The sequence below is a fragment of the Musa acuminata genome, chromosome BXJ2-8, assembly GCF_036884655.1.
Source record: "Musa acuminata AAA Group cultivar baxijiao chromosome BXJ2-8, Cavendish_Baxijiao_AAA, whole genome shotgun sequence".
Taxonomy (NCBI): Eukaryota; Viridiplantae; Streptophyta; class Magnoliopsida; order Zingiberales; family Musaceae; genus Musa; species Musa acuminata.
In genome coordinates, this window is record NC_088345.1 from 42,193,894 (window position 1) to 42,216,121 (window position 22,228).

At 35.6% G+C, this 22,228-nt stretch overlaps 2 protein-coding genes across 2 annotated transcripts; one reads left to right on the plus strand and one right to left on the minus strand.

The window, feature by feature from the left end:
* Nucleotides 1-71: 71 nt before the first annotated feature.
* LOC103994737 (26S proteasome non-ATPase regulatory subunit 6) lies at nt 72-5,475 on the plus strand. Its single transcript, XM_009415164.3, has 8 exons — nt 72-275; nt 374-488; nt 3,577-3,667; nt 3,759-3,904; nt 3,987-4,206; nt 4,276-4,384; nt 4,711-4,879; nt 5,097-5,475. The coding sequence occupies exons 1-8, from the start codon at nt 140-142 to the stop codon at nt 5,269-5,271; spliced, it is 1,161 nt and encodes a 386-aa protein (XP_009413439.2). The 5' UTR covers nt 72-139; the 3' UTR covers nt 5,272-5,475.
* An 8,370-nt stretch (nt 5,476-13,845) lies between these two features.
* On the minus strand, nt 13,846-20,500 carry LOC135619489 (F-box protein SKIP14-like). The gene is made up of 2 exons (XM_065121559.1): nt 19,108-20,500; nt 13,846-14,571 (listed from the first exon to the last, which is right to left on the minus strand). The coding sequence occupies exons 1-2, from the start codon at nt 19,864-19,866 to the stop codon at nt 14,083-14,085; spliced, it is 1,248 nt and encodes a 415-aa protein (XP_064977631.1). The 5' UTR covers nt 19,867-20,500; the 3' UTR covers nt 13,846-14,082.
* Between the last annotated feature and the right edge of the window lie 1,728 nt (nt 20,501-22,228).

The following is a 22,228-nucleotide window of genomic DNA, read 5'->3' on the forward strand; positions in this document are numbered from 1 at the left end:
ACATGGATGTGCCCAATCTAAGGCCCGAATCTTAAAGCCCAAATTCTAGACGGCCAAGGGAACAAAGGCTGCAGCTGGAGAGGGTAAGAACACGCTTGGGCAGCAAGAAAGCAGAGAGGAAGAGGAAGGAAGGGGGGAGATGGAAGTGCAAGAAGGCGCTCAGCAACCGCACCTCGTCCTCGCCCACAAGCTTTTCCTTCTCTCGCACCCCGACGTCGACGACATCGAGAAGGTCCGCCTCCGCGATGAGGTCGTCGATGCCGTCAAGATCCACGGTAATGACCACCACAACCACCACCACTGGATCGAGGGTGACGATCTTGTTGTAACCATATCATTTCTCCTTGTGTTGACGGCTGTGGAATCTGAACAGACATGGCCTCGCTTTTCGAGTCGCTCTCTTCTTCGTCGGTGCTCGGGATCGACGCCGCCGTTCTTGATTCCATGCGGACGAGGATCGAGGACGAGATCAAGAAGCTCGATGACAAGTGAGATCTCTTCTTCTGCTTACCTGTTAATGCGATTTCTCCCCTTATTGTGCTTGATCCTTGACATATATAAGTGGACGAAGCTAATCCCTAATTTCGTTGTTGTTCGTCGACTTCACATATGACAAGTAGTCCGTGGATTACTCTTCGGATCTGCACCATGGATCATGAAATTGTTGGTATCTAAACCATGTCAAAAAAGGCAAATATTAACCAAGCCCAACAACCTAACAACATATTCGTGTAAAAGCAATAAATGTTTTAGAGTTCACTCACTTAAGACGACAACTTGCATGTTCAAGGGGGAAGATATAATATGTGGTTTTTTGGATCATTTAAACACTTTCTATCATCACTAGCTCTTATTTATGATACTCCAATTCTAATAATTCATTACGGGATGCACATAGCTGGTTTTCAACTATAGTACAGCCTATGTCTGATGCTGTAATACGGCTGAAACAAATTTATGCAAAAAAAGTGTGTGCCCAGATTTCTTTTTTGTTTTCCTTCTTCAGAAAGCAACATTGTTCCTTCATCTGCTGTGCATGTACTGTTGGCCATAGAAATGGTGATTTCTTATTTGGTTAAAGAAAGCCATGACTGGAAATCTGCTGAAAAGAGCATAAGTAAGAAATGATTGTGTAAGATTGTCTGGTGATTCAGTAGCGTTTACACCTCAGCTGATGCTGGTGATAGATTGTAACGTTGAATTGAACAACTTCTTGCTGGTGTTTGTTTCTTTGGTTATCAAGGAGTGATAATGGTGGAGTTTGGGAAGTTAGACAATGTACATGAGAAGATGAAAAGGAAAGAAGATTTTGACTTAGGGCTTAATTTTAGAAATGTCAAAGCAAATTATGTAGTGATTGCCATTTCCACATTTGTTGATGCCTATGTGATAGATTATCGTTGGTAGAAGTGCACTAGGCAGGGCCTATCTTGAGCCTCATATCTGCTGAAGTCGAGTGGCTACAACATGACATGGACCACATAAGAAAAGTAAGGTTTATAAAGGGTTGGATTTTAAAACTAAAATGTACGGATCTAATATTTTAAACCCTTATTGTAAACATATATAGGGTTAGAATTTTAAATTCTACTTATATTTATGGATTTGTGTTCAGTTTTTCATTCAGTTTCAAAGAAGGAACAATACTTGGATACCTGGGGTAGTGTATTTTCCTCCATGATGAACGTGTGAACATCAAGTTGTTTGATTTATAAGTAAACTATATCCAATTGAGCCCTCAAGTAAAACAGAAACTTAATTTGTTTGGCTCAAGATTTTAGTTAGGACACTGTTCGAGACTGGAAGAGACATCTAATAGGAGGCGAGATCATCACCATGGCACCCTTGAACTATTAATGCATCAAAAAATGGCTGCCAAAGTGGAGGAAAGAAACATCAGATCGGCTGCGAGTGGTATTATACTGTATCTTGAGTGCTAGGAATTGTTTAGTATCATCAATTCCCCATTTGTTGGCCAGTAATTGAGGTGATAGTTGTTCCATTTATCAGTTGGTTGGGAGTGTGGTCTGAATTGAAACCTGTCTCTAAGAAGGGTAACTATGTCATTCTCTTTTTTCCTTTACCTTTACAGTACTAGGTTGAGTTCCTAATCGCCACTTTAATCCTTGGTCACAAATTTAGCATACCCTAACTTTTAGAAGTACATTTAGAATTTATTGAATGCTAAGAAAAATTACAATAATAACTTAATCGGATCTTAGCCTAATGGTTGGTTCTCCTCTTCATCTTGGACAGGTTTTCGGTTTAGATTGTCATGGTGTTAGTTCTAATATTTTTATAGTTTGTACAAATATTTAAATATCTTCGAAGATAGGTGCATTGTTTTGATGGTTCTAAGATAGTTTGGGACCACCTGAAATACAATGGAAAATTCTATATCAAATAGTTCAAGACCGCGTGAGATACAGCGAAAAGTATTATGTCATCACTATCTGAAGGACTTTTTGAACCAATCTTGATAGGCCAAGACTTATAGTATGAAACAAGTTAATACCAAATAGGAACATGTTTGGCTGGGTTAATTCTTTCCTTGGGCTGAACAATTTATCTTTTGTTGTTCTAATGATTAGCAAATTGACCTCCAATCCGGTTTGCTTCTTTCATCTCTCCCTCTCTCTCTCTTCTCTTCCCTGAAAAATTGTTTTGAAAAATACAATCTGAATCTGCAAGCACTGGATATGGATGCATTGAAAAACCCATATCCTTTCTCCTTTTCTTCATTAAAAAAATTTCTTTCATGAGTGAACTAAATTAGCTGTTGGATTTATTCATACGAAGAAGACAGATCCAAAATGTTTCTTTATTGTGCCTCTGGAGTCTGTACGGAAAAGTTCATCTGAAGAGAGACTGCTGCATAGCTAAGGTTACATCTAAACTTAATGTTTCCACCCACATGTTGGCCAGGTGAAACAGGTTGATAACTTCACGCGATGGTTTCTGCTATTTACATGCAACATCGTTGTTTTTGTCAGTATCATTGCAATCAAACTGTGTTTGGCATATGTATGTGAGAAATTATTGATGTCTCTGGACTAACAACTCAGCACAATCAAAATTATGACCAGCTGATGTTCATTGCTAAGACATGCATTTTTTGCTGGGTTCCTGGCACATTTGTACACTAGAATGTCAAATATATGTTGTTTGAAAAAAGAAAAGAATGAATAGGAGAGCAAATTAGCAAATATATGATTCACCATGAGTGTCAAACACCAGATGCATGTTTAATGCATCTCTGGTTTTTTGTGTGCATACTGTAATGGCATGATCTGTTGTAGTCTTGTGTATCATAGCTAGTATTTTAGTTGGAATGCATGTATAGTTCTGTTAGATAGAATATGTAACAACTATATTTATATTTCAATAACTTCTTTCTAGAGAGCTGTTTTTTGGTTTTTCAATGAACTTCACCATGTGCTGGGCAGAATCTTGGGTACTTGCACTTGTCGCCTTGTTCCATGATTATGTAGTATTTTAAAGTATAATTCGGTACTTGCAATTCCATTGGTCATGAAACTACATGAAAAATAACGGATTGCTTCTAATATGAAAAAGGATTGCTGATGCTGAAGAAAACCTAGGAGAAAGTGAAGTACGTGAAGCTCATTTGGCCAAGTCTTTGTTCTTCATTCGGATTGGTGACAAGGTACTTATAGTTATAGCTTCACCTCAGCTTCACTGCAGTATTGAATGTTACATTTATATTAATAATACTCTGTTCAATGTTTTTAATACAGGAAAAAGCATTGGAGCAACTCAACATAACCGAAGGGAAAACTGTTGCTGTTGGTCAAAAGATGGACCTTGTTTTCCATACACTACAACTTGGTTTCTTCTACATGGACTTTAATCTCATTTCCAAGTCCATTGACAAGGCTAAGAAGTAAGTTCCTGAACTTCTAGTGCTAGAGCAAATCTGAAGAGGCTTATGCTGATCCTATTTCATTCTTATGTAACTTTGACAGATTATTCGAGGAAGGTGGTGATTGGGAGAGAAAGAACCGGTTAAAAGTATATGAAGGTTTATATTGCATGTCCACCAGGAACTTTAAGAAAGCGGCTAATCTATTTTTGGACTCAATATCAACCTTCACTACTTACGAGCTATTCTCTTATGATACCTTCGTTTTCTACACTGTTCTCACAAGCATTATATCGTTGGACAGAGTTTCACTTAAACAAAAGGTGTGATATGGTGCCAGTTGTTTATTTGTTTCTTGTCATTGGCTTGAATTTTTATGAATAATATGACAGGTCGTGGATGCACCCGAAATCCTTACAGTGATTGGGAAGATACCACATCTATCTGAATTTCTGAACTCTCTCTATGACTGCCAGTACAAGTCATTTTTTTCTGCATTCTGTAAGTGGACAAAATTGTGAAATTATGGTATTTGTAAGTTACATTATCATCCACATTTCTGTCAATATTGCTTCAGTTTCTTCCTAGAATTTCACCACCATTTTTTTTAATCTTACGGTAGTGTTATCAACAAAATAATTCACAAAGCTTTTCATGAAAATGACCTATTGGGAAAATGTATGGGATCTTCTAACAGGTGGATTCCATCAGCCACCTTATATTTCCAAGGATTCTATATGATCTTTTTAACAAATATCTAAGCGAGTCATCTTTTTCTTGAAGCCTTACTTGTTTGATTGTGGTCTTTGCTGGATTGTGCTTCTCAGCTGGAATAACGGAGCAGATTAAACTTGATCGATATCTACAGCCTCATTTCCGGTATTACATGAGGGAAGTTCGCACAGTAGTTTATTCTCAGTTCCTTGAATCCTACAAGAGTGTGACCATGGAAGCAATGGCTACAGCTTTTGGAGTATCTGTTGATTTCATCGATCTGTGAGTACTTAAATCTTTCATCATCAAAGAATTTTGAAGTTCCAAAATTTTACATCTTACAGCTAGAAAAAACCTATTTACCTTATTGATTTTGCAAGTGAAGGAATTGGCCATGCACATTTATGAAGATATTTATGATGCTTTCTTTTGGTTCTTTACACAGTCACTTTCAAGTTTGGCTTAGACATGAATGTCATGTTTGTTTACATGTCTGTAGGGAATTATCTCGCTTCATAGCAGCTGGGAAGCTTCATTGCAAGATCGACAAGGTTGCTGGTGTCTTGGAGACCAACCGACCTGATGCGAAAAATGCACTTTACCAGGCAACTATCAAGCAAGGGGACTTCCTATTGAACCGAATCCAGAAGCTTTCTCGTGTGATAGACTTGTAACCAATAACCCTTGTTCTGTCTACCAACTTGAAACTTCACAACTCTATTCATTTCATTAGCAGCTTTCTGTGGCTGCAGCACTTTAATTTCTCAGGTTGTAACTCCCTATGAACCTGTTCTCGAAGAATCATTGTTTTCAGTTGCTAGAAACTGTATTAACTAGTGTCATTGAACTTTGTTTCGAAAAGATGATTTTCTTTTCCCCTTTTTTGTCTCCCTATGTTGGAAAATGTTCAAGAAGGAAACTTCTTGGTAGCAAGTAATTATAGTATTATGATACGTAGCAAGCAAGAGTGTTGAAGAGTAGAATTAAGTAAACTGCATGTACATGAACCTGCAACAAGTTTCTGGGGAAGAGCTTTTCTTGTTGCATTTGAGCATGTCAGCCAGGGTTGATTTGTTTCAAGGTTTAAATACAGTAACGCAGGGATTTTAAATTTCATGCAATATTTTTAATTTAGTTTGGTTGTCTCATTTAGATAAATTGAATGCAAGCTTGAGCTAAGTTTGATGTTTTTAGATGCATATGTAATGATTTCAATGTGTTAGTTTTTGTAACATTTTTGGTCTCAGTTGAGACGTTCCAATTGATTGGTGCATTGTTAATAGATTTCAAGTTTGGATCCATTTATGAGTTTTATGATGTGATGAAATTTTTTTTTTATTTTTTAAAATACATTATGACATTTTCTGATGAGAAATCTTTTCCTTATTTTTAAACATGCGCAGTAGGTAAAAGGTTAGGCGCATCCCACATCGGCCCCACTTCTTCTTCCAAGCATAACTTAGGTAGATGAACGGGTAGAGCGTTAACGGCAAGAAAACTAGTGCTTTTACTTGGGAGTCTTAAATCTAGTCACCGCATTTAACGATTCGACGCCCGAGGCCGAACCATTATCCCGGGATTGAATTGTTTTCGGAGCTCTTTAGCCACCACTCGCCATGGGGTAATCTCACCGGAACGCATACTCAGCTTTCTTTTCTGTTTAGGATCCGGTCAGTGCCGATCAGAGCAACCGACCTGAGGCTGGACGAATTTTCCCGGATATGATTATTTTCGAAGCCCCTTCCTTTAACGTCGGAGTTGCGGGCGGTAAGCTTTGTTCGTGTGATGATGCATGCTTAGATCCAATCCTTTGTTGGGCTTATCACTCCGGGTTCACCCAGATCAAACAAACAAAGTCGACGTGAGCGGGTCGGTCCATCATCGAGCTACGGTCTACAGCGGCCCACCACAAGCCACGGCGGCGGCGGAGTATCTGCGAGACGACCACGCCGCCGCCCCCTCCACCGCGACCCGCGGAAGCAGCAGGACGGGGGAAGGCGGAGCCGGAAGGGAGCAGGCGTCGATCGACGGCGGCCGCGACAGCCCTCGATCCGCTTTCTTTAGTCTTTACACCTCTAGGATGCATCAATTAAGCATCTGCTTCCCCCGCCGATGGAGGCCGGTGGGGTGGCGGTGCGTCCTAAACCGATCGTGAAGGGGAGTCCGGAGAGTGGTGGCGACGGCGGAGTTCCGCCAAGGGCCCGGCCACTATAAGGGGCTGACACGGTAAATACGTTTTAGGCTCACCGACTTTGGGCGAAGCTAGACGCCTAGAGTAGCCCAGCATTAAATTGGGGTCCAATAATCTTATGGTGTGCTTACCTCCCACAACATGAGTGAATTCGTCTAAACTCGGTTTGGCTATTCGGAGCTACGGTGATCCCGTAAGCGTACCTCCGCCGGGCACTCACCGTTTAAAAGCAACTGCGGCGAGTAGATATAAGACTCCGTGGTTGTTGCGTTTACCGTTTATGCGTACCCATCTGATCGAACCCACGTCCAACCCGGCCCAGTTGGTGCCTCTCTTGCCCCTCCTAAAATTTAGTTGGGCGTGGGATCATGCGTTTGGTGATCGATTCTTTACCCTCGTTATCACGCACCTAAACAAAGTATGTATGGTAGTGGTGCAGCATGCAACTTCTCCTTACCCTATAGTGTGTATTATTATGTTATTCATCTTCATCGATTTGTGGAGGAGATGACCGGGAAAAGAAGGGATAACGAAACATATAATTTTATAATAAAGCTCACAATTTTGTATACTCATATTTTATTGATCAGGACAATGCTCAGATTGGTACCACAATAAAATACATTTGATTAGAAATTTATTTTATAAATTTTAATATATATATATATATATATATATATATATAAAACTTTCACTTAGTGATATAATTTGTAATCTCTATGCTTCATAAATATGATACATGATATACTTATGTTTTTAACTTTTAAAGTTAAATTACATGCTTTCTGAAAATACTTTTAATTTTTTAAGTTAAAGTACATATTTAAATATCAATACTACTTTAAACATATTTTATAATAAAAAAATTATGATCTTTGGATGCAATAAGTTTAAGTGTGTTGTTGGATTTGAGTATAACATTAAGTATTGATAATAAACATGATATAGTGACTAAAAGTCACAATTGAAATGTAATAAACCCAAGGTGAACCTTAAGGTTTAAGTGAGTTTAATCATAATTAAGGTAAGGAAGTTTGAATTTTAAACATCATGTATATTAAGGATAATAAGTTCAAATTGGATTATTATAACACTAGAATTATGTTAAGAAAAAAGAAAAGAAGCTTTGAGATAAGGTTTAATTAGATTGAACACACAACTTATTGGCTACCTTTTAAGCAGCTGACCAAAGCCAACTCCTATTTATTTCAACCTTATCTTCCTCACAAAATTCTTAAAGTTTTTACCTCTTTTCTCTCATATTTCAACTATTTGTTTTAATTGAAGCAAAGGCTCTTAGTTCTAAGGAAGATTGAGGCAAGAAAAACTCAATTCTTCCCTTATTATATATAGGATTTCAATTTTACAGATTATGTACTGATATTTTAAACTACTTTTAAGTAATCTAAGCTTCAAATTAATATTTAATTTTTAGATATATTTTGTATGAATCTCTTACCGTTCTACCTCTAATATGACTTTAATCTAATATTGATAAATAGAGTAATAAATGTTTCGATATGAGATACTTTATTTAAGATAAATTTTCAAGTTGAATATAATCTATTTAAGAAGGGATCTTATCAAAAAAAATTTATGAATTATTATAAATTAGGAATTCAAGAGATATGACTCTTAAGTAATATATCTAATGACCCTATGCTGTTAATTTGATATGTTTACTCTCTAATATATTCGATCATTAAGAAATATGATTTTTCACTAACATTTTTATCTTTGAGTTAAATCAGATTTGTATAAGTGTAATTCACTATAAAATAGTGATAATATAAATTATTATATTCATAATGTATTTCAGAAAGTATGTTTCAAATAATATGACAACCATAATCTAGGCATAAGCTCAATGTTAATATACATATTACATAAGCATAGTATATATGCATAAGCTCAATTGTATAAAAATATTGTATGCATATTGTATATATAAATGCATGTGTGTGTGCTCTTTATTGTTGTAGGATTATGCTTGCTAAATAAGTCATATGATGAAATGTTCACCGATAAATGTCTTATGTCTATGATTTTAAAATATTATATATATTAAATGATACACGCTCACCTAAATAAAGTTATAAAGGTTTGAGTAATTTCAATGTAAGGTTATACTTACTAAATAAGTCGTAGGATGAGGTATTTACCACTAAATATCTTATGTCTATGATTTTAAAATATTATATATATGACATGATATATGCTTACCTAAATAAAGTTATAAAGGCTTATACTTACTAACTGATTATTCACTATTGACTATATTTTGTAAGATAAAATACTAGTACTCTACTTAAGTAATTCGATAGAGATGATTCGATAAAGAAGTGACCACGTGTGAGATTATGCGCTAATGCAGATAAAGACGATGATGACTTATGGACATTATATATATATGTATATATATATACATGTACATGTATATATATACATGTATATATACATGTATATACATATACATGTATATATACATATACATATATATATACATATACATATACATATACATATACATATATGCATACATACATACATATATATATACATACATACATACATATATATATATACATACATACATACATATATATATATACATACATACATACATATATATATATATATATATTGAACATGTTATATGTGTATATTTTTCTTTTAATTAGAGATTATAATTATGTTCATATGTCAAAATCAATATATATAGAAGAAACCTTATTATTTTATTTAATAAATTAACATGTTTTACTTTTAAAATTATCTACTTTTGTACTACACCCCTATTAATAACAATAAAAGAACTAAAAAATAAAATTTTATTTTAGTCATGCGTATCTCTTATCGGTGGGCTTAGGAGTAGGATGATATTAGAGCCTAGGTCATGACTCTCGTAGACTATTTGTATTTACAAAAGTGTAAGACACACTACTCAACTATCCTGTAAATTTTAATAATTAAGTTATATTAATTTTCTTATTATTATATAATATCCTTATATTTGACAACTAGGTTGTGAACATCTTCTGATTAATCAAGAAAATAACATGAGAACAAAAGAAAAAGTTAATTGTTCTAGTAATGTCAGAAAGAGACTTGTGATGGAAGAGAGACATCCATGTAAGAAGATCAAAGAGACGCGATAATTAATAAACTAACAGAATTGGTAAAGAGACAATCTCGATAATTTAAGCAATTATTGGCCCAAGAACAAGAGGTGGTGCCGACTCAAGCACATGATATTTTAGAATAAGCAAGTGAGAGGTTTAGAAAGATTGGTCAATAGTCTTTGAATGTGATATAGATCTATTAATGACCAAAGAGTGAATAAAAAATATTAAAAGAATCTTTAGGTACGTAAGGATTTTAGATGAAAATAAAGTTATTTGTACAATATTTATGCTATAGAAAATACTCATCTAATGAGATGCAAGAACAAAAATTATAGATGCTCAATAAATGATCTAGAAAAAAATAAATAAGAACTTTAAAAAATATATTTCAATGCAGCCCACTAATCAAACCAAGATGACAAAATTTGTTTACCTCAAATAAGAAGGCTTAGATTACATTAAAAAGTTCAAGAAGTTTTCCTAATTTGCACTCACATGGCTAACACTACTAATACCTTGAGGATGAATCAATTTCTATAAGGACTTAGAGTAGAAATTTATTAGAATGTGAAGATGATAATAAATACCTCAAATATTCCATATTCCATAGTAATAAAAAAAGCCTCGGAGGTAAAGGACGTCCAGTAAAAGATTTTTCAAACCTAATAGATATGTCACAATTATGATATACTAAAAAATTATATTATTTTTTACAACAAGCCCTCATAATAAATTCTAGATAACAAAGGAAAATGATACCAATAAAGACAACTCAAATGTCCTAAAAAAAAAAAGACATCTTAGTTTTCTCAATCATCTTAAATGCAAAGACCAATTTACATTGAATATGGAAAGTATCATGGGGAATGTCTTCAAAGAAAAAAATATTTAGTAACAAATCACACAATAATCTAATTAAAATGGAAAAGAATATCATTAACCAATAAAGTATTGCTATCTCGAGTCTAAGGACCAGACGTATAATTGGAACTACGGAATTGCTATTTGATGATAATGTATCATTAACCAATAAACATTCCATAAGTGGATCATTTAGTGAAGTCATTCTCCAATGAAAATCTGCACTATATCCCTAATGTCATCACACAAGTAGTTATGAGACTAGTTGCCTCCATCATATGGACGAGTGTATAGCACACTGGTCTATCCATTTATTCCGATGTCCCTCTCGAGTAACCTATGATCGAAAATATTTAGGGTCTGCGTTTATAGGCGAATTGATCTTATTATCATGATCCAATTCCTACTACGTAGATTCAGAGACGTCACAATATATATCATTAATATAAAGTGATAAAAATATTATTATTATAATAGCCAAAAATATTATGTAGTGTCATACGTATCATCACTCACATGATTGGCTCGTAGAGCAATTGAACTAGTATTTAGAAGGCAAACGAATAGTCACAAGTCCACAAACAACTACTTATCGAGTGTTGGGTGTGTTGGCAAGTTCCCGTAGGCTTAACGTACGAACTTATGAATCCAATCAACGTCCAACACTACCCCAAACTCCCATCCCCCGATGCCACCCTCAAGGTTCCAAGGTGTTGAGATGGTTAACATTTTTTTCACACTGCAATCTACAGAAAATAAACCATTATATACAAAAAAAAACTAGGTCATTTTGGGAAAATTTTACTTATTCTAGTGAGTGATCACTCTACTCTACGACCTTGCAACTATTCGAGGCAAAACACATTATCCAAACATATGTATAAACAAACAAAAGTAATGAATGACCCAAAATTATTGTAGGTGTGTAACAATCGTTCGTGACAGTACAATGTAGGAGCGTATGTAGATATTACAATGACGTACAATGTGAGAATGCACATATAGGTTATAATAAGAGATAAAAATCTGTGATATGAATCCTAAATGTGCATATAAATATTATGAGATGTTTACTGTTAAATGTCTTATACTTATAATTTTAAAATATTATATACATAACACGACATATGCTCACCTAAATAGAATTATAAAGACTTATACTTACTAAATGATTACTCATTATATATCACATTTTGTATATAAGAATACTAGTATCCCACCCAATGATTCGATAAAAGAGCCAAAATCTAGACAAATATAAACAATGACTTATAGTATTTTTTATGTGCATAAATTTTGGATATATTGTTACTTATGTGTTTTTCTTTTGATTAGATATTATAATTATATGTGTGTATTTTTTTTGTTAAATATTATAATTATATACATATGTTAAAATCATTATGTGTAGAGGAAACCCTATCATTTTATTTAGTAAATTAATATGTTATACTCTTAAGATTATCTACTTTTTCACTAAACAATTATTGATAGTAGTAAAAAATGATATCCTACTTTTAATCATAAATTTCATATCGAATATGAATGAAATTAAAAATAGGATGTTACACTAATGCGAGGTTATTCCTTTCTTACATCGGGTAACACAAGCATTGAGTCAACATACTAAAATGATACAAACCCTGTATCAAAGAATATAATCTTGAATGGTCCATGTACTAATATATCGTCAAACCAATAAATACCACATGTATAATGTTATACCAAATTATATTGAATAATATTGTAAACCTTGTGATAAATGTAAGAGACAAAATGTCACAATGTCATACCGAATACAAAGGAGACAAAATGTAAGAGGAGGAACCCAAGAAAGAAACGGATGAAACAAAACGGTAGATCGATGCAGAAGGCCAATGGTTGACTAATCCTAAATGGGAGATCTTATCTTAGCTTTCCCATTCAGGATTTTTGGAGTACAAGAATAGAACAAAATTAACTTTAAGTACAAAAATAGAACAAAATTAATATACTTGGAAATTTTCAAGTAACCTATCTGATAAAGACCTTTACCATTGACATGATCCTGTTCTATTGCTAAAACATTTTGTTGCATAATCTTCTTTTTATCCAAAAAAAATATGGTAAGAATCAAAATAATAAAGGTCTTCTACACCTTTGGTAAAGATTCAAGTCTTATGGATGCAATTTATTTCCATCTATTTTTAGAATGACTATGCTAAGAAATCCTTTTTGAATCATTGGAATCAGAGCTCTTATCCTATCTTGCAACTATAAATTTACCCTCACACCATAAATTCACTCAATTCATGAAATATCTTTGGTACACTTCAACCAATATAAACCCAGCGGAGAACTATACAACTTTTAAGTTGAACAAAACAGATCCTACCTATTAAGACAAGACTCCTTATAGTGTAACAGAATTTATAGAACTCAGATTAAGAAACCATTTCTGTACACCCTGCACTCATCATTGTCATTGCAAATCTAAAGACAACAAATAATGTTCGCAACTCCAAAATGGAGAGTATAGATGACTCCAGCGTGCAGCTAAGATGAAATCAAATTCACAGTCCATCACTAGAGAAGCATTCTTGGAGTCACAAAGACATTTTTTTAGTGCAGCATTGCAGAAAACCATTATCAACATGAAATTGCATAGAACAACTACCACACTACTTACCAAATGGATCAGCAATCCTTGAGATATCACTCCTAGCAATCTACTGAATTGGGAGGATGAACTCTCGGCTCTCCATGGCTAGGGCAGAGAGCACGAACCGATGTGCTGACGAAAGAGTGTCCTCTGACAGCCACCTGAGATGATCTTCTAATTTTCAGCATGGACACAGTTCACTGGCGTATTAGCACACATATTTTGACACACAGGTAATATTGATGTTGAGCTGCAATTGATTCACTGCAAAAGAGGCAATAGAAGAGAAGTCTGTAGTTAGTCTCGTATCCAATTCAACCTGGAAAGAATAAAATAGACAAGCAAGTTAAAAATACCTGGCAATCAGCTTCCACATCTTATCTTCATGGTTGTATTGTTTTTTGGCTGATTGTACTAAAGAAACACTGTATAATGTCAACAACTTCCTTTTCCTTTTTTCAAGTTCATCTCTTTATTAATGGTTCATTTTTTCTTCCATATATTGCTCCAATTCCAGACTGACTAAGATCAAATACTGATCCACCAAAAGGTATAAACGTACAAAGCCTCCAAACCCAATACAGATAAAGAATAAAATCACACCTGGTTTTGAAATTCTTATTAAGGAACAAATTGAATGAACAACTAACACTATATTAAAGCAAATTCACTTCTCTTCATTGCTTCTATGTTCTGCGAGTGCTTCCTTCCAACAACCTGAACATAGATATTCGAGACAAAATGTCTCAACATACATGCAATCCTTGATGCATTTCCCACACTGGATACACCTGGCAATGCAAAAGTCACAAGCCCTGCAGTGCTTAGGACCCTTTTCTTGACAACCCTCTGAAGGACAGTCATAAACGAGTTTGTATTTCTGGCACACTGGGCACATTTCAACATCAATGACACAGTCGTCATCGCAAACAAGAGATGAGTCACTTGTGTGGTAGAACCTTGGCTTCTGAGCTTGGGCCTGTTGATGTTGGTCTATGCCTAGCAACAACTTCAACGCTCCAAATTGTTCTCCTGATATGCTGAAAAGCCTCCCAAGCTTGAGGTGCTCTATTCCTGGTGTACCTTGTGATCGGAAAGCCTTTAGGTTATTTATGATCCCATCAAGACTTAGTCTCACACATCCAGCAACACTTAGCTGCATAACCAAAAAAATAATCATTAATATAAACATGTCACAATTAAATAAACTATGCATGGTCAGAAAAAAGTTGGCATGGTGAAAAAGCTCCTGTTAATATGGAGTCTAAGAAGGATCAACATATGCAGCCTTAATCCTTGCAAGCAAGAAGATATTTACACAACTTGAACAGTTGTCACTATCATGTCACCAAAGCTCGTGCTCTCATGTAAGGTCATACATTATACCAAATTAGCATACATACATAAATGGAATATGATAAATATAACCAGAACATGCAGTAGATAGATGGGGGCAAAAAACTTCTTTTTCCTTTTCATTAGATTATAACATGCAGATTGCAATCCTTAATTAACTTTAGAAAATCAAAATCAAGTATTTGCAGAGGGGGAATATAACCACCAACAAAAACATCCCTGGCCTTAACATACTGAAGTACAAAAAACTCAGACATGACAGACCATAGAAATATACAGGTTTAACCATAAGATAGTTGCTAAAGGGGAATAAGTTGTATATGTACAAGTTATGGTTCTATGGGTTCTTGAATAGCTTTAATCCAAAGCCTGTGCATAAAAATATATTAACAGTGAGTACTCGGAGGATTCCATTCTAGCCAGTTCGAAACCCTCATTAATACATTGGCTTATGTACTTCTATATATGTGTTAGAAGCATGCCTTAGGATTTCATAGGCTTTAGAATTAAGTGAATAATATTTCTATACACCAAGATATGAGCCTTAAAAGTTCAGACATCATTAATCTAGTTCCAACAGAACGAGATGATGATAGTCGAACTAAGAGGATAGTTGGACCTTTAAATAGTTATATTTTGAGCTGAAATTTTGTATATATTTACTTTTATATATCTTATGGGTTTTTAGAAAATTTTATGATGATATAAGATAGTTTGGAGATGAACTGGAATAAGATTACTTCATACAGATGCAGAACTGTATAGTTGTATGGTTGATAACAACTATGTCGATTGATTATATATTAAGTTGTTAACCAATTTCTGTTAGAATTTAAATGAATTTGCAAGTCGGGTATACTCTATTTTGGGGAGATTTTGCCAAAAAATTTCAACAAATTGCAGTTTATATTTAGAGCTAAGCTTCTTCATTCAGGCATCATATGCATAGCATGACCACATGTTCCAAATTTAACGTGTACTCGCTGATCTTTTTCTCTCACTTCACTTTTGAATCAAATCAAGTAAAATAAGCTTAATTTACTGCAATACAATGCTATTGCAATGCTGTACTTTTATAACATATTTTCAAAAGTTTGTTTTGATAGATATAATTGCCATGATTTAGGTATAACGATAGCATTAACATACACATTACATAAGCATAGAAATTTGACGTACTGTCATGAACGATCATCGTGCACCCACAACAACTTCGTTTAACGAACCGTTCGTTGCTTTTGCATCTATGTACAAATGCTTGGCAGCATGTTTTGCCTTGGTTTGATGTGTTTTTACTTGTAAGAATGCATGTTCGAACGAATTGCAGCGCTACAGTGCGACCGCTCACCACGCCGAGCAAAACTGTCCCAAAATGGCTCCGTTTTCGCGTGCCACGACCTGTTTTATGCAGACCGCAGCTGCACGCAAAATGTCAACCATCTCAACACCCTAGAACCCCTCGGGTGGCACGGGGCTGGATGGGGCTTCGGTAAAGTGTCGGGCGTTGAACAATCTTCACAAGTTCGCACGTTAACTTAACGGGAACTTGCCTTCGCGCTCGGCACCCGGTGAGCAATTGTTTGTGGACTTGCACCTATTCGTTATACCTTCTAAAATTCTTGTTTTCTCCTTCCTCTCTTTTCTCTCTTGCACTCAAGGTGCTCGCTGAATTGCTTGTAAAGCTTTCCTCTTCGCGGGACGTCGGGACTTGTCTGTCGCTCATTTTCAATCTAATCAACTTTCTGTTTTACAGATCCTTCGGGACATGTACGAGGTTGCAACTAGGCTGACCCTTTGCGGACGCATATATCGCAAGGACGCCTCATGACTTTAACTTCAAATAACCTATATCATAAGTATATTATGTAATATATTTATGAAACATAAATATTATTTAGCTAGTACTACGACCCAACTTGAAGAGATGATTGATCAATACTTACAAAGCCTAAATCAATGCTTGCCATATTATTAAATATACTATACTCATCTAAATTCAGGTTTTCACCTACTTATATTGGAGTAAACTTCAAGTATTATAATCTCCCCTACATAAGGAGAGATTATGTCATGCCGTCAAGGATGTCCTTTCCTAGCCAAGCCCTTATGATATCATTTATTGTGACCCAACCCAATGAGATTACTATCCAGATAACTTGATGTCCTTACCTAGCCAAGCACTTATGATATCATTTATTGTGACCCAACCCAATGAGATTGCTATCCAAATAACTTATTAAGTTTGGACCATTGGCCCATAATATTTAGGCCTAAATTAATAATAATGCACTCATCAGTCCTTATAACTATGTTAAAGTTTTCACCCACTTCCAATGTGGGACTAAACTTCAGGTGTTACATATTATCATCCATAAACAAGAATTAAAAGAAGAAATAGCCCAAGCATGGTTGATCAAAAATTGCTAAATTTGAACAAACAATAGAAAGCATACATCTAGTAAAAAAATCATGACACTGTGCAGATTAGAAAACATTATGCATGTTCACATTCATTGGGATATCCTATATGCATAGCAAAGAACATCTAAACTACAATACAAGATCCCTTGAGAGCCTCTCCATTTTTTAAGTGATTCTCACATATCATGGACTTTGTTAAGCCCACCTTGCTGATTCTGACTAATGCAATACAGTATAATTCCAAAAATTTCGCGCAGGTGGCCTCTGCTCCTCCAACCAAACCAAGTGAGAGATCAGTTAAAAACACCACCACAATCCTTTTGCTAATATATGGTCAACCATCCACATCATCTTATATACTTTATAGCTTAGATGATAATGTTTAACTTATATTAACAACTAATTGTTCAATTCTTACAACAAACAGATTTGAAGGTGTCAATTAGCTAAAATGGTAAAGACCTTGACAGATTATCGTAAGGTCCTGGATTCGAATCCCATCTTCATCACTTATCCTATGCACACAAAAAAGAAAACTCCACATCTAAATACCTATCCTCTAAATCTCCCTTCCAACATGTAACTTACCCACTATGACTACAAGCAGTGGCTCTATAATCATAATAAGAAAGGACTACTAGTTATTTGATACCAATTTGAAAAGAAGGGAAATAATTTCTATCTGCTTGGACTCTTCAAGTTCTTCAATTTCACCCCTTGTTAAATTTTAAATTCAATTAATAGGCAATACAAGGAATTCAGAAGCAACTCATATATATTGGACAAAGTATTAGATCATATTTATTGATTGATTTCGGTAGCTCAATCATTCTGGACTTTCATTCAAATTATTTCATTGATAAGAAGAAAATAACCAATTTATAAGAGTTATACTATTAGGTTTTTAACTAAGCTTCCTAAGAATTGGGTTTGGGAAGTATTACACTTCATAACATGTACATTTTTCTTTAAGAAAATATTAAACCATATAGAAATTTTGGAAGATAGTTCATCTTCTCAGGAAGATAATTGTTTGAAAATCTTGCACTAAAATGGATATGCCATTTATCTTCCACTTAGAAAATAGAAGTTGATGCATAATTCAAGAAGATCTATTCTTCAAAGAAAACAAGTCATATACAAAATTTCAAAAGGTCAAAATGTCAAGCCGGAAAATTTAAGAAATTAGAAACATATACATATTTGTGCATGCAACTGTTGGTCTCATAACAAAATCTAGACAACGAAGAGGCTCATGAAGTTAAAAAATCTCATCAAGAAATCTTCAAATACAGCTAATCTGGCAGTTAAGAGGTCAACAAAGTCTGCTATTTCATGGTTAAACATTTATTTCCCAGTCTTTTTTATTAAGCTCATTACTTTGCACGAATAAAATATGAACAGTGATCTAAACTAACTGGTTAGCATGCATTAAATAAATTGCACCAAGTAGCAAGAATCACCATCCACAATGAGAAATTTATACAAGTAAAGACAATACATCTATCGATAACTTCATATTACTTTTTTCCCTTACAATCAAGTGATTCGATGAGTTCCATCGAGTTGATGTAAGTTGTGACCGGCCAAAAAACACCCTAGACCAGGAAAGCAAGTTTATCTGTTATTGTTATATTTATGCTACATTAAGAGCTACATACAACTCATACATGGAATTAGTTTTCATCTTTGATGCTTTCACCAAACCATAACATTAGAGGTAATCTATGACATGATGGCTTTATGTTCACTTGTGCTGAATATCTAAATAGTAAATGATTAGCAGAAGCACTACTAAATACAGTCATGCTAAAAAAATCTTCTGCAAGTTAAATTATAGCATAAAGAAATAATCAAATAATGAGTTCAGAATGATAGAAATGGTAAACACACGATCATTCTTATTAATACTAACCTTCTTCAGCTTTGGATTATTGTCAAGTACACACTTCACGCCATCATCTGTAATCCTTGAACAACCTGACAGGCTCAAGCACTGCAGATTCCCTTGAGCTCTCTGTGTTAACCGCAACAGAACATCATCTGTTATCTTCTCACCCAAAAGAGAATCAATATGTATACATCTCCACAAGAGAGCATCATTCTGAACAGCCAAACGCAAGGACCTGCAGACCCCTTCCACTGAGAGAAGATCATGAATGCCCAAATACCCAAGCGAGTAGAGCAGTCCCTCGTGCGGAAGACCCTCATCCACACTAGAGTGGGCTTCCGCTGCACGATCAGAGTTTAAAGATTTTTGCATATCCAAGGCAGATTCCAAGTTTCCATCTTGGGCTTCATGAACAGAAGCCACCATGAAGCTCTCCTCCGCCCAACCATCAAGTTCGTCCATCCAACCATCATGGTAAATCTCAGTTTCCGGCGAGCACAACAAAGCCCACCCATACAAGTCTCCACCACCGACCTCGAGAAAACTGGCTAATGCACCATCGATCCCCATCCCAAATGGGTCATCAGGTAGCAGATCGACTGGATCACAAGCACCATCCACGTCTGTTGACCCGCTATCCCAGCCATAACCATTTCCATTTTCCCAGCCAGACGAAAAAGGGTAACTAAAGGGTTGGCTCCTCTCACATCTCGGTCGGCAGAACTCATCATCGGTAACGAATGCGGTAGAAAAGATAGAACAAGATGAGAAATTCAGTGCCATCCCCACTCTAACGAGGACCCTAAAGCACCTCAATTTCCTATCGTTCAATCCACCTTCTGAATCAAAAGAATTTTGATCTAACCTAACCTAATGTTCAGGACCCCCAAGAAAACCCTCGATTTTGGATAGCAAACAAAAAACCAGCCCCAAAAATTTCATTGAGCCTCTTGAACCAGATTCCAAATAGAAAGAGTTCTGAATACAGGATCAAACCTATCGAGCAAACGACAAGAAACAAGACTAATCTGATCTAACTCCCAACAACCCCAACAAATCCTCAAGACTTGACCTTTTCATCAAATAAATTCTTCAACACATCAAATTTTAACACAAAGATATTCAAAGATGATTTTTTTTTGGCTTTTTCTCGCCGATCAATAGAATAAGAAGAATAAGTCGGCCACAAATTCAAGCAACGAAATCACAGGGAAGACGAATTGGTAAAGGGAGAGGAGGAAGGAGGTAGAGAGGTAGAAACCTAGGGTTCCGGATAGAGCGGAGAAGAAGAGCCCAAATCCTCAATTTCTCCCCCTTCTGCGGCCGAGGTGAGCGAACAAAACCTCTTTTTCTCCCCCTTCTACGGCGAAGAGGTGAGCGGACAAAGCGTAGGAAGAAGAGAAAGAATAAGGGAAACTTGCCCCGATTAAAACTTAATGATTTTACCTATATATCCCTTCCTAAAACCTAAATTTTATTTTTAGCCCCGAGAGATCATCGAATTCTACATGACTCCCGAAAGACTTGAATATTTTCATAATACCCCCTGTACAAACCAAAACGAACGCTTTAAAGTTCGCGTTGATATGATACAGGTGTGATTAGAAAATATAATTTTGTAAGGAGCTCATGTGCAATTTTAATCGCAGATAGGAGACCGACACGTGCCAAGCCTGGGAATCCGTGGATGACTCCGCCCATTATCTTCTCCCGACACGAGCCGGTGGCGACGGGGAGATCTCAGCCGTCGGATTGGCCTGGCAGCTTAATCTGGGGTGGATGGTGAAGCGTGGTAGCCACGGAATGATGTCAGCCGTCGGATCGATTTACTGGGATCAACCGTGGATGCTCTGAAGCCCAACGTTGATTGTTAAGCCGACTCCTATTTTTCCTTTAGCGCACGCATGTTCTTCTGAGTCCGCGGGGTATGATCAGGAAAGAGGTGACGTATAAGTAGAGTAAATTTATCAAAGAATCCGGCAGAAAAGCGTGATACCCACGGAATGATGTCAACCGTGGATGTTAATGCGCCACGTCGATTGTTAAATTGACTCCATGTTTTTCTTTATTGCACGCATGTTCTACTCAAGCCCGCGCGTCTCATCAGGGAGGAGTTGATGAAAGTGGAGTGAATTTATCAAAGAACGGGGAAGAAAACCGTGGTAGCCACGGAATGATGTCAGCCGTCGGATCGATTTATCTGGGACCGGATGTGAGCCACCTAGAATGTTAAGTCGACTCCTGGTTTTCTTTTCAGTGCACGCATGCTCTTCTCAAGTTCGAGGGTGTATTTAGGGAGAATGGGAAAAAAAGCGGAGTATATTTATCGAAAGTGGCTTCTCATTCTTGCCGTGCAAGAAAGGCGAAGGTGGAAGTAAGGCATGCTGTGGGCTTCCATTCAATTGTTGTGTACAAGTTTTCAGCACTTGGTCTACTACCATTCCATGGTTTTCTCCTAAGCTACTCCGTACGTATATCACTATAACATCTAGAGAAAACGGGGAGCGAGAAATATAAAAATCGAGAAGAATTTGGACTTAGGATTGTGAGTTTTCCAATTTAATTTATCTATTCAAAGATTACATAATACTTTTTTTCATCTAATATATATATTGAGTCATAACAACTAATACTGATGAAATTTAAATGGTATAAGATATTATATATATATATATATATATATATATATATATATATATATTCAGAATCTCTATATTTTTTTCTTTGTTAGAGATGAAAATAAAAAATGATAATGACACCAAGTATATATCCTGCATTAGTACCTATTATTTCTTTTATGGACTAATATGAAGGAAAATTATTAGGATTGATATGGTAAATATTTTGGGACTAATATGAAGGAAAATTATTTTATGGACTCAAGAGGTGAGGATCACTTAAGCTAAACTTACCAAATTAGCATGAGTTGAATGCGAGGATAGATACTCTTAGAAATATTTCTTATTTTATGATCTTACCACTCTATAAATAAAAGTCTTCAATGTATTATATAGGACCGAAAAATCTTATTTCGCACTCTCACATAAGCACTCTCACATAAGATATACTAATTGTCTTGTTAAAATGAGTAAGGGACTTCAGAAGAGACACAACGTTCTTTTGGAAATGGACCTAATTGACTCAA